The sequence below is a fragment of the Leptidea sinapis genome, chromosome 31 (genome assembly GCF_905404315.1).
Source record: "Leptidea sinapis chromosome 31, ilLepSina1.1, whole genome shotgun sequence".
NCBI lineage: Eukaryota > Metazoa > Arthropoda > Insecta > Lepidoptera > Pieridae > Leptidea > Leptidea sinapis.
Genome location: NC_066295.1, coordinates 2,744,942 through 2,759,860, shown reverse-complemented (window position 1 = coordinate 2,759,860; position 14,919 = coordinate 2,744,942). Strand labels below are relative to the sequence as shown.

Here is a 14,919-nt window from a genome sequence, read left to right as displayed (position 1 = left end):
TAAACGTCAATACGTCTTTTTAAACGTCTGTTTCTAATTATTACTGCAGTCATAATATTTATGATGTCAAATATTAAAAGTTACTTCTGGTATTTGTATTATATCGCAGTTACTACCATCTATCGGCCGTTTTCAATAACCTATCTATCCATAGTTTAACTTACTAGAGGTAAGACAAATAAATCCTTTTACGCTTACATACATTTCAATAACCTATCGACATCAAGCTTTGGACTATAACTATATTGGACATAACTATGGATAGATAAGATCTTATCATTAAACGGTGACAGCAATGTATCCGTTTAATGATAAGACTAAAAGAAAAACTAGAGATACGCTATTTAAAACAGCCGTATATAAATGTGTAGTTTCTACTTAAACGGATAGCTAATTCTGTCAATCATAAAATATTATTTATTTATGAGGGCAACTAACAAATTACATTATTTACATGCTTAAACTTAAAATATAGTAATAATATGGATAAGAGTTAATTCACTTATAAGCTACCACAGCATTCATAATTTTTACTACGTTTTTGAGACAGTAATTTTAACAATTCGAAAACTAAAATCTATAAATATTGTAATACATAATCGACAAATGATTTGAGTTTTCTTTAGTGTTAATTCCGCCAATATTTGTCTTTAAACAATTCGCCACGGGTTTCACCTCTACACGAGGCATCCTCAGGACGTGTTGTCTCGCCAAAATCTGGCACGAGATTGTCTCGTGTCGAATTGTTTAAAGACAAATATTGGCGAAATTAACCCTAAAGAAAACTCAAATCATTTGTATTATTATGGATTTCCGCAAAGTTCCGCAAAGCCTACTTCAATAAATATATAACAGAATTTGTTAGTTTTTAAATTGTTAAAATTACTGTGTTATAAATTATATTGGTCGCAGTAAGACCAAAGTTGTAAAAAGGAAAAGTCGAATTCGTTTTATCTACCTACCTGTATGTATGACGACGCATGCCATTATCAAGCGATTCTGAGAAATATAACTGCGAAATTACCGCAAATTTGTGTTGATAATCCAATTTTGTGCATAACAGCATATTAATCCGCAGGGATCTCAACTCGCGACCCATCCTACATATGGCGTGTGACGTAATAAACTTTATGACAGAACGGGGATCGGCAAGAGGTGAACAACTGTTGGTCTTTAAGTTTGGTATATTGTGTTCCTCACAGCATGCAGCACACCCCCCGCTGATCGCTGCTAAGGTGTATAACTCGTGAGGATTTCGAAAAAAAAATATTTTTGCATCGCCAGTTTTAAAAATGAGGCATTAATTGATAGTTTGTTATTTTCGATATGGAATGAAGGTTAATTTTTTTTAATAGTACTGGACTATGCAAACACGACATTCAGCTGATGGCGATTGATTCTTGAAAAAACCAAAATTTTTGAGCGGCACTACAATTGCGCTCGTCGCCTTGAGGCATAAGATGTTAAGTCCCATTTGCCCAGTAATTTCACTAGCGTTACGGCCCTTCAGACCAAAATACAATAATGCTTACACATTACTGCTTCACGGCAGAAAAAGATGCCGTTGTGGTACCCAGTTGCCTCTTACGATACTACCCTACCCTTGGGCCTAGGACTTCCCTATTATTTTCATGCCCAGGCGAAGCACAGGGCAAAAATATTCTGAATTTAATATCTTTAGTGTCAATACCACTACCTATTCATGCATAATGCGGGTACCAGCGTACGATGAGTCAACAATTCATGAGGATATCTCATGTAGTCATGGCACACAATAATATGTCGAATTAGTTTCATCAGAGTTTTACATTACCAACTTATCCAGTTGTTCAGTGGAAAATTCAGAGGCAGCCGATTCTTAGGTGAAGAGCGCATTTAAATAGCGATATGTATACCAATAAATCTTAGCGGAGTAACACCTAATACTAATTCATGCCATTTGAAATACTAAAGGATTTTAACAAAATCATGCCGAATGAATAGAGCAAAGAGGAGTTAAAGGAAGGACAGTTTTAGAACGGAATAGTAGATTTAGCCAAGCTTACTTTTATTTGTTATTCTAAGTTTTCGATCCAAGTTTGAGATTTCAATCCTTTTAGGTACGATATGATCTTTTTTCCCATCCATCTATGCGAGGATAAATATGGTATATATTTATATGGTATTGTATAAGTGTGAAAGATTACTGAAAGAAGTTTTTCTGTATTATGGTTTTGAAAAGTAAGATTAACAAAAAAGTTCGATAGCTAAAATAAGTTATGTTAAGTAATTTTTACAAATAAAAAACTGATTAACTTGTTGTGCATGGAACAGATGAATCCAAAAAAGTAGTTTTAATTTTTCTGTTTGTTTGAAAGCGGTTTTGACTACTGTACTGTAAGCTCTCTGTATCATTTCGTTTAGAGCTAACAGATCGAACAAACCAGAAAGTTATTAAGAATTAAGTAAATTATATGATGAAGTCTTCCAGGACAAAGTAAAAGGCGCCCACTACTTTTGGATAAACTGCAAGAGCTTTGAAACAGAAAGCAACATTTTCGAAATGTTCTTGCTACATTGCGCGGTATATACATTGATAAAATAACTAGTCGATACCAATCACTTCTGCGATCTTAGCGTGTTATAATAGACGCTTTTTGTATTTGCATTTTACGATAATACTACGAGACATTTTATAACTATTAACTAAGTTTATTGCATTTATAATGTTCTGGGTCCAAATGTTAATAACGTTATTTTGTTTTATATCATTATTGGAATTTTATTTAATACTAGCTGATGCCCGCGACTTCGTCCGCTTATGATAAAGTGTTTTTGAAAATAATAAGCAAGTTTGGAATAGAAGATTATCTCATGTCCTATTCCAGTTCCGGTTCCCGTTTTCACTCCCTTTCCCAGCATATTATACGAATCTTATTTCAAGGAAGATTGCTATGGCAAACAAAACCTTGTAATTATAACTCAATTTCGATATTAAGGTTGTAATATTTTTATGGAGAAGGGCAAACAAACGTACGGGTCACCTGATGTTCACCACATCAGGAATCACAGGAGCGTTGGCGACCTTTTAGACAGGTTTTCGCTCTTTTTTTTAAGGTACCTTCATATCGTAGGACACATTGATTGTACGTGGGAGAAAGTTTATTGAAGTCCGCACTGTTGAGGAACGCCACACATACAGATGGTGGGGATGATATCCTAATTTGTGACGTGTCGAAGGTGGGATTCGGCGGCACGAATCATGTCAAACAGGTTTTCAGAACACTCCCCGTGACAAATGACTTACAATCTTAAATACTTGACAGTGTCACTTGTTAAATATAGCTTGAATATGGATGTCACTTCACTCTATACTAGAAAGAGGTTTATCGATTGTGCGAAGAGTACATCGCGTTTCTAGAGAACTTCTGATCTACTATCTATTTCCGCCGCCTCGATGAATCATTTTAAAATCTATGTCTAATTGAGCGCGATTTTACGATTTCAATAAACTATTAAATAATTTGTTCTTTAGACTATAGATAATCGCAGATATAATGAATAATGCATGAAAATTAATTAAATTATAGCTATAAAATAATACGAGCTGTCATAAAAGCAGCGTCTTCGTTTTAAAAGTCTTGTTCATAAAGTAATTATGTATACTATTGACGTTAATGTGCAATTAAGGAGGCTAGTTGGTAGTGTGTGACCGGCTTTATAATAAGAGGTGCTAATCCATTTGGGTACTAGATAGATCTCTGGATAAATATTCCTAACATCATCTACTTACGTCGGATCGTTTTTTCCTTCTTTTTGAAGTGAGTAATTCTATAGTCGCGTTGGGCACTTTTTGCTAGGGGAAAATCCTATGGGCTCGCGTCAACGACATCCTCGTGGCTGGCGCATGCGAAAAAAATAAAAATATATATAGTTAGACACTTTTTGGATGGGTGAACTCTCGTCAGTTCGCGTCACCGAAATGCTTATAGCAGTATACCTGTAGCTATACAGCTGACGTATTGTGCAATATTATTGCTGTGTATATCTTATAAGAGAATTTGAATGGATTTAGTGAAAAGTTCAATGTGTTTATACTGTGTGCATTGTTGAAATAGTGATTTTGTTTATTCATTAAAATAGGAACCACACTCTATTTAAAAAAATATGTTAAAGTACAGAGTACCTACAATTAATATTCTTAGAAGTATTCAGCATCAAAAGAAATATAAACATAAGTAAACGCGGTTCCTAGCGGCGGTGAATATGAATTATATCGTTTAACACCAATTTGCTTGTTGGGTCGACCTCATGGGGCGTCTCCGGTGCCCTGTAACCAAACTCCTTTCCCCAGAGTTCTTTGACCGTCTCACGCGGTGATTTCACCTCAAGGTATAACAATTGTAGTGGAGTATAAAGAGATTTATTTTTAACTTTTTATAAAAAAACATAATTATCATGATTTTTTATTTATTTAATGTCGTCGGAATACGACGATCTTGCCCAGATCGTCGGTCCATCTTCTGGGGGGCCTACCAACACTACGTCTTCCGATACGTGATCGCCATTCGAGGACTTTACTGCACTATGTGTCCTACCCACTGCCATTTCAGTCTCACAATCATATTTTTATAAGATTGTTATTGTTATTGTGAAGATCGCCGGAATACGTTGGATGAGGGCAGCGCAGGACGGATCATCGTGGAAATCTTTGGGGGTGGCCTTTGCCTAGCAGTGGACGTCTTTTTAAAAAAAATTATCATATAGGTCCTAAACGGAGGCCTAGTATACATATTTGGTAACAATTAGCGAAATAATGAAAACAGTCGAATACAGACATTAACGTCAACCCGCATCACGTTAACGTCTGGCATTCCACGATCGCGAGGATTTAAATAAATGTCTTGCTTCGTACAGCCACTTTGTTGAATCAATTACTGGCTGCTGTCTTTCCGATCCGATACGACCTAGGAACCTTCAAGAAAAGACATACTACCTTAAAGGCCGGCAACACATCTCTTGTCCCCTGATTTGCGGATGTTTATCGGCGATTACCTCACCCCCATCACGTGAGTTTCTTGCTCGTTTGCTGCACTCTTATATATAAAATAAAACAGAATATTTCTATATCATTCAGTTTTCGTTAAGTTTTTTGTTAATTTTCGTGGAGGAAATCGCTGAAATCGAATCCTGATTTTATTCTTTGTTACTCATGACTTTTAATCGGAGTAGCATTAATTGACCTTACTGTAATAATAATATTCTTGCCTGAGTAAGCTGTCGCATGGCGAGAGAGTATCGAACCGGGGGCTCTATTGTGAGAGTCAAAGGTTCTCTCTATTGTGCCACTGACATACAAATAAATTGAAAATCTCCTCGTTTCAAGTATTTTATTTTATTTTATTTAGGTTGACAACAGTTAAATACAAAATAATCACTTATAATTAAATTCAAAAACATAGCCAATTATAGTCTACCACGGTTTACCTAATGGAAGGAACAGCAGTGTTTACAATAATAAAGAAAAAAAATAAAAATTTACTTAAATTTGAATTGATTGAAATTGAATTAGAAAAGTCGGTTGAAAAGCTTCTATTACTATCTTTCGACAGAAAATACATGTCAAGACTATAATTAGTACCAAAATCAAAACGATTATGTCTTATAATTGATCATGTGTTGTTCCAGTAACCTTAAGCGCGTTTACTTTTCAACATCGCCCACAACCGACGATTAAGTAATAAACATTACTTAACCCAACGTAACGGCAAAGTTTTGTATTTTATACTTAGAATTATCATAGATATGCTTTGCTTGGGTTTTAATAGACATAACTTTATGCAATTTTATATATTAAGCTTTTGAATATATTGAAGCCTTTATTAAGAGTCCATTGAATCTTATACCATAAAAGTATCGAAATTCGAAAGGTACTACATCATTCATAGAGCTACGAAAAAAGATTGTTAAAGGGCCTTGGAATTATGAATAAAACAACGCATCTTTTATTATATTCTTTGCACAGCTCGAACCTGGAGGTTGGGAACATACTATAACTATTTTAATATCAAAAAAATGACAATTATAAAGCGGTATTGAAATAGCTGCTTGTACAAACACGATAATAATACTTATAATTTTCTATTGACTTAACAGCGTCTGTCGGGTCAGCTAATATAGTTAGGAGAACTGTAAAAACGAAATTAATAACCCCCTTATTCATAATAGTCTGCTAACTTAAAGCATTGCTAATTCTCACTCTGTCTTCTTTTATTGACCTAAGGCAGAATGAGAAAAAACACTCCTAAGCGGCTGTTTAAAGTTAGCGGACCATTATGAATAAGGGGGTTAAACTAAGATTAGTTCGTTGATGGTGTTTCTACTACGTTACTTGCAGGTATAGTTTCCATAATATTAATATAGTGTTTATCGAAAGTGATTTTAAATGTTTCATCATTAAAATTCTATATTCTAGCATCGTTGATTTATTACAGACAGGCAGTTAATACATTTTCTTAACGTGTAGGCGTATTAGGACTTCAACGCGATCTTCGCTTCATTTGCTCTACAATCTCCAGCATAGAGCGTCTTTGTTTCATTGATTTCTAATATAAATCAATGAAGCTATTATTCTATATTGGAGGTTGCTTTACTTTCGAAATTAAATTCAGCAGTTCCGTTGTCACAATTGGAATAGTTAATGAGACTAGCAATACGATTATCTGATGGTTTTTTTTATGTATAAGAGTGGGCAAACGGGCAAGAGACTAAAGGGGGAGAGGTGAGGCTACCGCCCATGGACATCCACAACAACTGGTGTCAAGAGATGCGTTGCCGGCCTTTTAGGTGGGAGTATGCTCTTTTCTTGAAGATTCCTAAGTCGTAACGGTTCAGGAAAACCGTAGCCAGTAATTGATTCCTCGAAAAGGCCTGGCTCGCTTAGTATACTGGAAACGAAAAATTCTCAGTAGTGCACGCTTGTAGACAAACGCCATGAAGAGTTATTCTCTTCTCGGCGTAGTAGAACAATATCTCCATAATTTTATTTGGAGGAATATTTAACAGTATTCGACTGACATCAACTAATCACCTATAATAGCCGAGTGATTTGGGACCCCTCCTACTACAGTAGAGGTCCCGGTTACGAATCCCGGTAAGTGCAAACATTTACAAGATGAATATGGATGTTTCATGAGTCATGGATACTTCTATGTATTTATGTATGTTTAAGTAAATTTATCGTTTAAAAAATATAGTTGTCTTACAACCCATAGTTACAGGCTATGCCTAGTTTGGGGCAATATAATTTTTGTAAAAGAGTGTCAATATTAGAACGAAGATAGTTATTCATTACCCGTAGTTGCTGTATCTAAATTGTTATTTCATAGGTATTTACCATGCAAGTTTTTCTCACAGCAATCTTCACGTCGATTCTTAGAAGTGCGGACAAAAACCATTCCGTCGCCAATGCAAACAAACAAGAACTAAATCGGAATTGTAAAACAAATTGTATTTAATCGTGTGTGAAATAAACAATTTTGGTTCACTTGTTCACTTGTTGCTTGTCGCTAACAACGTAATGTTTTTAATCTAAAACGACTATAACGAGGGTACTTGAAATATTTGAAGTTCATATACTTCGCTCTATCTACTTCTCCCTGATAATTCGCAGTGTGCGTTGTTAATATATATACAAGTATTGGTATAAAATCTATGTAATATTATAAATTCTCGTGTTACAATGTTAGTTGCCATATTCTTCCGAAACGGCTTGATCTTTTTATGAAACTTTACATGAATATTTGGTAGATCTGAGAATCTATTTATTATCCCCCAATTTTTTTTATTACAGTTATCTTTCAAATTGTTTTGTATTTTCCATTATCCCACTTTTTCTACTAATTCCTAAAAAACACACAGTTCAATTGTTACCTAGCTCTTTCTTTTTGAAATTAAGGGACGAGACGAGCAGGACGTTCAGTTGATGGTATTTGATACTCCCTGCCTATTACAATGCAGTGCCGCTCAGGATTCTTGAAAAACAGCGCTCGTCACGTCGAGACATTTTTTATTTATTTTTTTATTAAAATTTCAATTTTACACTAACATTACATGAGATGTTAAGTGTTATTTGCCCAGTAATTTCAATAGCTACAACGCCATTCGAATCGAAACACAATAATTCATAATTTAATTTACTATTAAAAATAAGTTTTTAAGAGGCAAGGTCTTTGCTGAAAATAGCAGTTATTTCCATTGGACCATATTCACTTTACCTAGCAATATGAATGTATTGATTACAAGGCAAGTCGAAATTGTTTCAACACCATGACCTACAAGACATGGCTAATGACTTGAATGTCATTGTCAAGCCTTCATAGCATGCTTCATATGAGAGTAACAGCCGAATCGAAGCATAATGGCTCTTACACACGAGACAGTACTCGTTACAGATTAGTTGCGCGCGCGCACGCGACGTATCTAACGCGCCGTGAACGCACAACGATCGCCGCAACATGATTTTATAATTTTCCATACACATTTTTTAACAAGAAATACATTAAACACACGAATGGTGTTTTTTATTCATATTAAGGTGCTGGAGTTGGATTGGCTTGGTAAGCACAATTAAAAATTTAGGCGGAGCACGACTTAAAAGCTGTCTCAAAGCTTGTAAGTACTTTACGAAAGCAATTGCACGATAGTCATTACCAGATTTGAATTGTAATCTGTAATTTTCACGCCCAATTTACGAAGCTTTGGGATTATTGTAACGTAGAAAAATATTATATTATGTAATTTACAAGCGATATTTAGTACTGGTTTGCTTCTTTTTATCCATTAAAAGCAAACAGATACTTTAACCTAATAATTGATTTAACATGAAACGGCTACGTGCTTAACTTATAATATACCGTTGAAGTAGGGGTTTTATGATAAAAATTGATGAGACGATTAAGTATTTCATCTGATCATCTCTTTTATGATATAATACTCTGCCCATAACCCAAAATTCTAAGCTGCTTCGCAATCGCACTCGTCACCTTGAGATATACTATAAGTATATTATATAAGTCTCATCAGCCCAGTAATTTCACTAGCTTTAGCTCCCTTTAACTGAAAAGCAAACAGTACTTCTTGACGGTAGAAAAAAGCACCGCTGTTGTATCCATCAATCCAGCATCGCTAATAACCTTCTACTGGTGCAAGAGGTATCTATACCAGCTTTCCAAAACGCAAACTGGCATACAATCTCTCCAAAAAATACTCAAAGACCTTTCAAGAGCTGCAGTAAGTTCTTTCCTAGAACAAACATATCAATCAGCACTAACAGGTCCTTACCAAATTTGACGATACAGGGAGAGAAACACTAGCATTTAAAGCGAGTGCTGATGTACATGTTAAGGGCCCCATAAACCTAAGCTTAAGACACAATTGTTAGGCACTGTTTGGAGTACTTGCACACGATAGAACGGCCACACGATGAATCCACGGAATGTTAAGATGTTCGCTAAAAATTCAATAAACAACTCATTAGGCATGTTCATAAAAAAAAAACTAAATAGCAATATCGAAATAGTATATTAACTTGATGTGTAGAATAACGCTTGAACAACTTTGAAAAGATGGCTGAAAATAGATCAATGAAAAATGTAAGCTCAAAAATCAAAAATCTAACAATTCTACGTAGGTATTAAACTTAACCATATTTTGAGCAAGCCATATGTTTTCTTCTCAACTCTTCATGATTAAAATTCCCCAAGCCTTTCGATCTTCAGTTATAAATTGGCTATCCAACTAGCCTTGACTCTGCGAAATATACAAAGAAAAAGTTTTCTGATACAATATACTGGCCATACAGTCGATGATAGCATATTTACATTTGCATATTTTTATGGGTATTAACTTTAAGCAGGTACGCAATTCACAGTACTAACATTAATATCCCATTACTTGCGGTTCAGGTATGACACGACAAACATAAAATACCACTTGAATACCAAACAAACATTTCTTGACCACAGTCCCACGCGGCCTCGTCAATATATAAAAATGCAATTGCAACAGACCGACAAAGTGATACGTTTTCACTTTTACTACTTATTAACTTTACAATGTTAACGTTTTAAATGTGTTGTGGTTTAAGTTGATTTGAAAAGAAACGTTGTGGCAACTCTAATAAAATTGTGTAGCCTTTTCTATTTAACGTTATGAGGGTATTCATATATTTCTAGGAACCACAGATGATTTTTTGAATATTAAAGTATAATATATAAGTATTTTAAAAAATACGTGCGTTGGGAGAACAGAAAAGGTTCCTTAAAGGCCGGCAACGCTCTTGTGATTCCTCTGGTGTTGCAAGAGAATGTGGGCGGCGGTGATCACTTAACACCACTTGACCCGTACGCTCGTATGTCCTCCTATTCCATAAAAAAAAGGTATATCATTGAGCACGATCAAAAGTATGTGAATTGGTAGGTTATTAGTATTTTGTTGTGTTATAGCTTACACACTATCAGAGTGCGTGGTTTAACAACCTTTTGCGTAAAAAAGTAAGAAACGTTCAGATAAATAATTTTATAATTCACATTTATCTTAGCACGAGAAAAACTTTTTTGGCAATGATGAATTAGAAAAAATGAAATGCTAGTAATTATGGTATCCGTTTCTGAGCTTCCGCATAAATTGCTCAGATTTAACAAAACACAAAAAAATATATTACCTACTGGAGCCTTTATCTTCTTAAAGAGTCACCTCCTTTTCTCACACCTTATTCTTCACACCGTAAAAAGAATAGATATATTATTTATTATTTTCTATTGTTCACAGGTCTGGTTTCAAAATAAGCGTTCGAAGGAAAGACGTTTGAAGCAACTGACATCAATGGGCAGAGGTCCGTTCTTTGGTTCATCGCGTAAAATGAGGGGGTTCCCCATGAACCTATCACCTGGCGGACTCGAGGAAGGGCCACCGGGGTTCCCATACTTCGCGACTGCAGATGGGAAGTTCGAGTTTGGCTATGGCCCACCCTTCCATCATGATGCACCTTTCTTCCACCCACCACCTTCTATGCCGTTTAATCAGCCAGGTTGGTAGACTCCATTTATTCTTAGGTTTAAAAATGTATTTTCAGGGCTAATTCAGGCATTAAAGTATGCGTTACTAAATAAAATTTCACTTAGAAATATAAAATTGAAGAACCAACGAACTCTTTCGGAATAAAGGCTTATTACTATTTTGATTAAAAAAAGCAACCATAGGTAAGCCCATTAAGGGTACCTCTAATATGAAAATTGATCGAATCGTAAATTAACTGGAGCAGGTCGTTTCGCAGGTGGAATGGAAGGTATGGGAGGAGGCGAGTTTCCAGATCAGTTTCCCCCTCCGGAGCACCTTGTACTGCCGCGGCCCTCTTCCCCCGAGTTCACCTTCGGAGACGGGCCCCCTCCACTCCACCCTGAGGGCCTGGTGTGGTAGCTGAAGCCGGAGCCGCGTGACTTCCACGATTGATGCGGCTCGATTGGCTATAGTGTGGACTAAGTGACGCCGAGTGTCAGTGCGGCATAAAAGGACTAACTCACGCCACGTTTTTATCTGACAGTGTGGCGTGACCTTAATATCAGTTCAGAATTAGGACGATTTAAAAAAAATGTACAAGTATACACACATTTATGTATTTATATTACGTTAGCCGTATTGTGCGATATTTGTGAATATTATGTGAATAGGTGTACAGAAATTGTATTAAATTTGATGTAGCTTTATTTTAAGTGGAGTGTAGATAGGTGTCGTATTGTAAAAACAATCATTATCGTTTCAATTACGTAAAAGCAAGAAGGGTACTTTACATTTTTTTAAATTTAATACATACTATTTTAGCCCGAATTCCTTATACAATAGTACCTATGAAAATATTTAAGATCAGTATGAATGACTTATAAGAATTGATATTAGATCGTTATTTTGAAAATTTTGCATAGGTAGAGTCTCGGACGAGTAAAAAAATAAGGACTCCGTGTCACCTTACATAACAGTGAGGCACCAAAACAGGACGGTAAACGTGTAAATACATAGCCCCACGTATACACTTACACTAATACAAGCCGATCGGCCGCCATTATGAGATTTGCCATCGTCTGTGACAGATCAGTTTGCGTCGCAATAAAATATTTTAAAAAATGCCGTCGTGGGTTGTGAAAAAGTGTAAAAACAATAATATAAAAGTATTTGTGGATATATGATTATTTAAGGGAGAAAAAATTGTGCAACTGGCATACCCCGTAACCGCACACACACTAGCATAAAGGTGCTTCACTTGCTAATATCACGGCGCGGAGTCCTTTTTTTACGAGTCCGTGAGGTAAAGTATTAACTTTGATTTGCATTGTCACTGTCAAAACAGATTAATGGTTACTACAATAACAAATGAACTTCGTTGTTATTTTGTGCAATTTCCAGCGACACCATACTATTATTTTATGAGTAAGATTGCTGTTAACAAAATATTTTTGGTTCCTATTTTAAGATAGAATAATAATATCGTGTTTTGTATATTTATTAATTAATTAGAAAGAAGAACATATTGGATTTATTTGAGATCATTATAATACCTACTGCGACATAAATACGTTTTTAAAATGATAATAAAAATAATAGTTAATGTACAAATATAACAAAATATAGTCTATATTAACTTTTATTTTTACATACAATATTTTTTTGTTTAATTATTGGAATAAAAAAATTCTTAAATCAATTAATTGAATTAGGTATATCACAAATTGTAACAAAAAAATATTATTTAGATTATTAATATTTTATTTAAAAACTTAACAGTAAGAATTTTGTTCTTTAAATGTTAGCAAAGGTAAAGTTTTGTAAAAAATATAGAGGTTTATTAATGTAATTGTAAAAATGTAAATTAATTATTTACTTTTATCTATTCTAGCTGTAATTTAAATTAAAGCAACAGGGTGACTTTTACATAATGTTCATATCAGTGAAGTGAAATTTGAAAAATAAATTTAAATAAGTTTAAACACCATTAAGAGTCTAAATATAATTCTTTGTATTAAATATCAATGTTGTGAAAAGTGTTATTCTGGGGCCATATTGAGGCTGTTAAATAACGCGTTAATAGGCTCTAAGCGCATTATGTGTACCATCACCTTTAGTGTTAATTAATGGCCTTTGCCCTTAAACACTAATTGGGCCATTTTTAACACATTAGTTGGATGTTAAGCCTTCATGTAGCCGTGGCTTTAGTAAGTTTTTTAAGTTATTGAGTTATCTCTGTACCTTCATTATGATATTGGTCAGCCCTTGTAAGTAAAGGAACATTAAATGTACTAATGTATAAACGATGGTTTTATTTTGTGTACTGAATTGTTCAAGACCCATAAAATGTCATAAGCGTAATCGTCCAAAAATTAAAAAACTTTTAATAGCAAAATATATACTACTAATTTTTGCAACAATTTTTAGGAGGTAGATTGCTTTAGCACTTATAACACATTCCCTGGTAAGCTCCTGTGGTACTTCTTGTCTTATAAGACAGTACTAGTGACAGCAATCACTTCAATTCACATCAGGCGAGGGTACGCTAGTTTGCCCTATTATTTATAAAAAAAAAACTCAAAAAATATCTAATGATGCAAAGAAAACGCGTAGGATACCCCAGGCGTTTTATTCACCCTGTTGGGAAGGCCTGACGTCGACTATGAAGTAGACAATCTCGGCTCTACAAATAATTTTAATAAATTTGTATCCAAATATACAAATTTATTTTTATAATTGTTTTATGGTCTTCTAAAACGCTTTGAGCTTGTTAAGTTTAGTTTTCTTTATCACAATATTATATTATTATTCTTAAAGTAATCCTGGTATTGTCCTTAAAAAGCTAGACTTTACGCTGACGCGACTTTTATTAAGTAACGTAAGTTATTATTTACGAACATTCTCGCTCGACTATGTAACGTTTGTTCGATTAGAGTAAGCTCGAGTTGACTAAGGGAGACTTGGCAGTAGTATTATTAACTTCGCCTTCATAAAGATTTCACTTTTGTGCATGTGGTATTAAGCGCACACCGTTTTATATTGAGTTAAGTGATTAAGTGATTTCACTCAGTTCAAATATGATCCGAGTTGTAGCAAAACGACCTTAGACGAGTAAAAATGATCTCCGATGGAATGGCCCTGCTCCCAACACACACACATACAAGGGCAACGATGTTTTTTACGTAAATATTAAATGTGGTTTTGTAATTATTCTACTGCTAAATAGAATAAGATGTATTAAAAGACAGAACTGAAAATTTCATCATTGAAAACCCTCATGTTTTGGGAGATTTATAATACGAAATACACTGTTGAGGCAAATCTTTCCGTATCTTTGGATTGTCCATAGACAATAAATAACGTTACATATATACTTAACATATAACACTAGAGGAATCACAAGAGAGGCCAACCTTATAAAGCGTCAAATTTACGTACTTACATAATTATGAATTTGAAATCTAAACACACATTGGTACGTGGCGGACGAGGATCGAAGTTAAAAGTTAATAAAATAGCCATTTCATCCACATCTATCACAAAAATCGTCACATTTCAAATGTATTTAGTATCAGATTAGGTAAGGAACTTAAGGCATTAATTACCCTCCTTCTAACTGTGTTATGTTATCAGCCGTCCAGTTTCGTTCGATCTGCCTTACGATTTCCTGATGTTGGTCCCCTACCAAAGTGCAGCTTCCTAAGTCCATCTTCTGTCAGTAAAAAGTCAGTTCAAAGTTATAATAAACTCGTCTTTAACCTACATGTTGACATCAACCCTTCAGTATTAACTAACTATATAAAAGATTTATCAAATAAATAAATTGATTGACACGTTTTATTTCCAATTATCCAGTAAAAAAAAATGATATTTCTGTTATGG

The 14,919-nt window shown here is 34.6% G+C and overlaps 1 protein-coding gene across 5 annotated transcripts in view; it reads left to right on the top strand.

The window, feature by feature from the left end:
• The window catches only part of LOC126974046 (LIM/homeobox protein Lhx1), a 94,020-nt gene extending 80,680 nt beyond the window's left edge, over window positions 1–13,340 (top strand). For 4 of the 5 annotated variants that reach the window (XM_050821422.1, XM_050821421.1, XM_050821419.1 and 1 more), the window contains exons 6-7: window positions 10,810–11,068; window positions 11,303–13,340. In XM_050821422.1, the coding sequence (XP_050677379.1) occupies window positions 10,810–11,068; window positions 11,303–11,457 (414 nt within the window). In that variant the 3' untranslated portion in view covers window positions 11,458–13,340. The remainder of the gene's footprint in view (window positions 1–10,809; window positions 11,069–11,302) is intronic. The other variant, XM_050821420.1, reaches the window with a different exon arrangement.
• The last annotated feature ends 1,579 nt before the right edge of the window (window positions 13,341–14,919 follow it).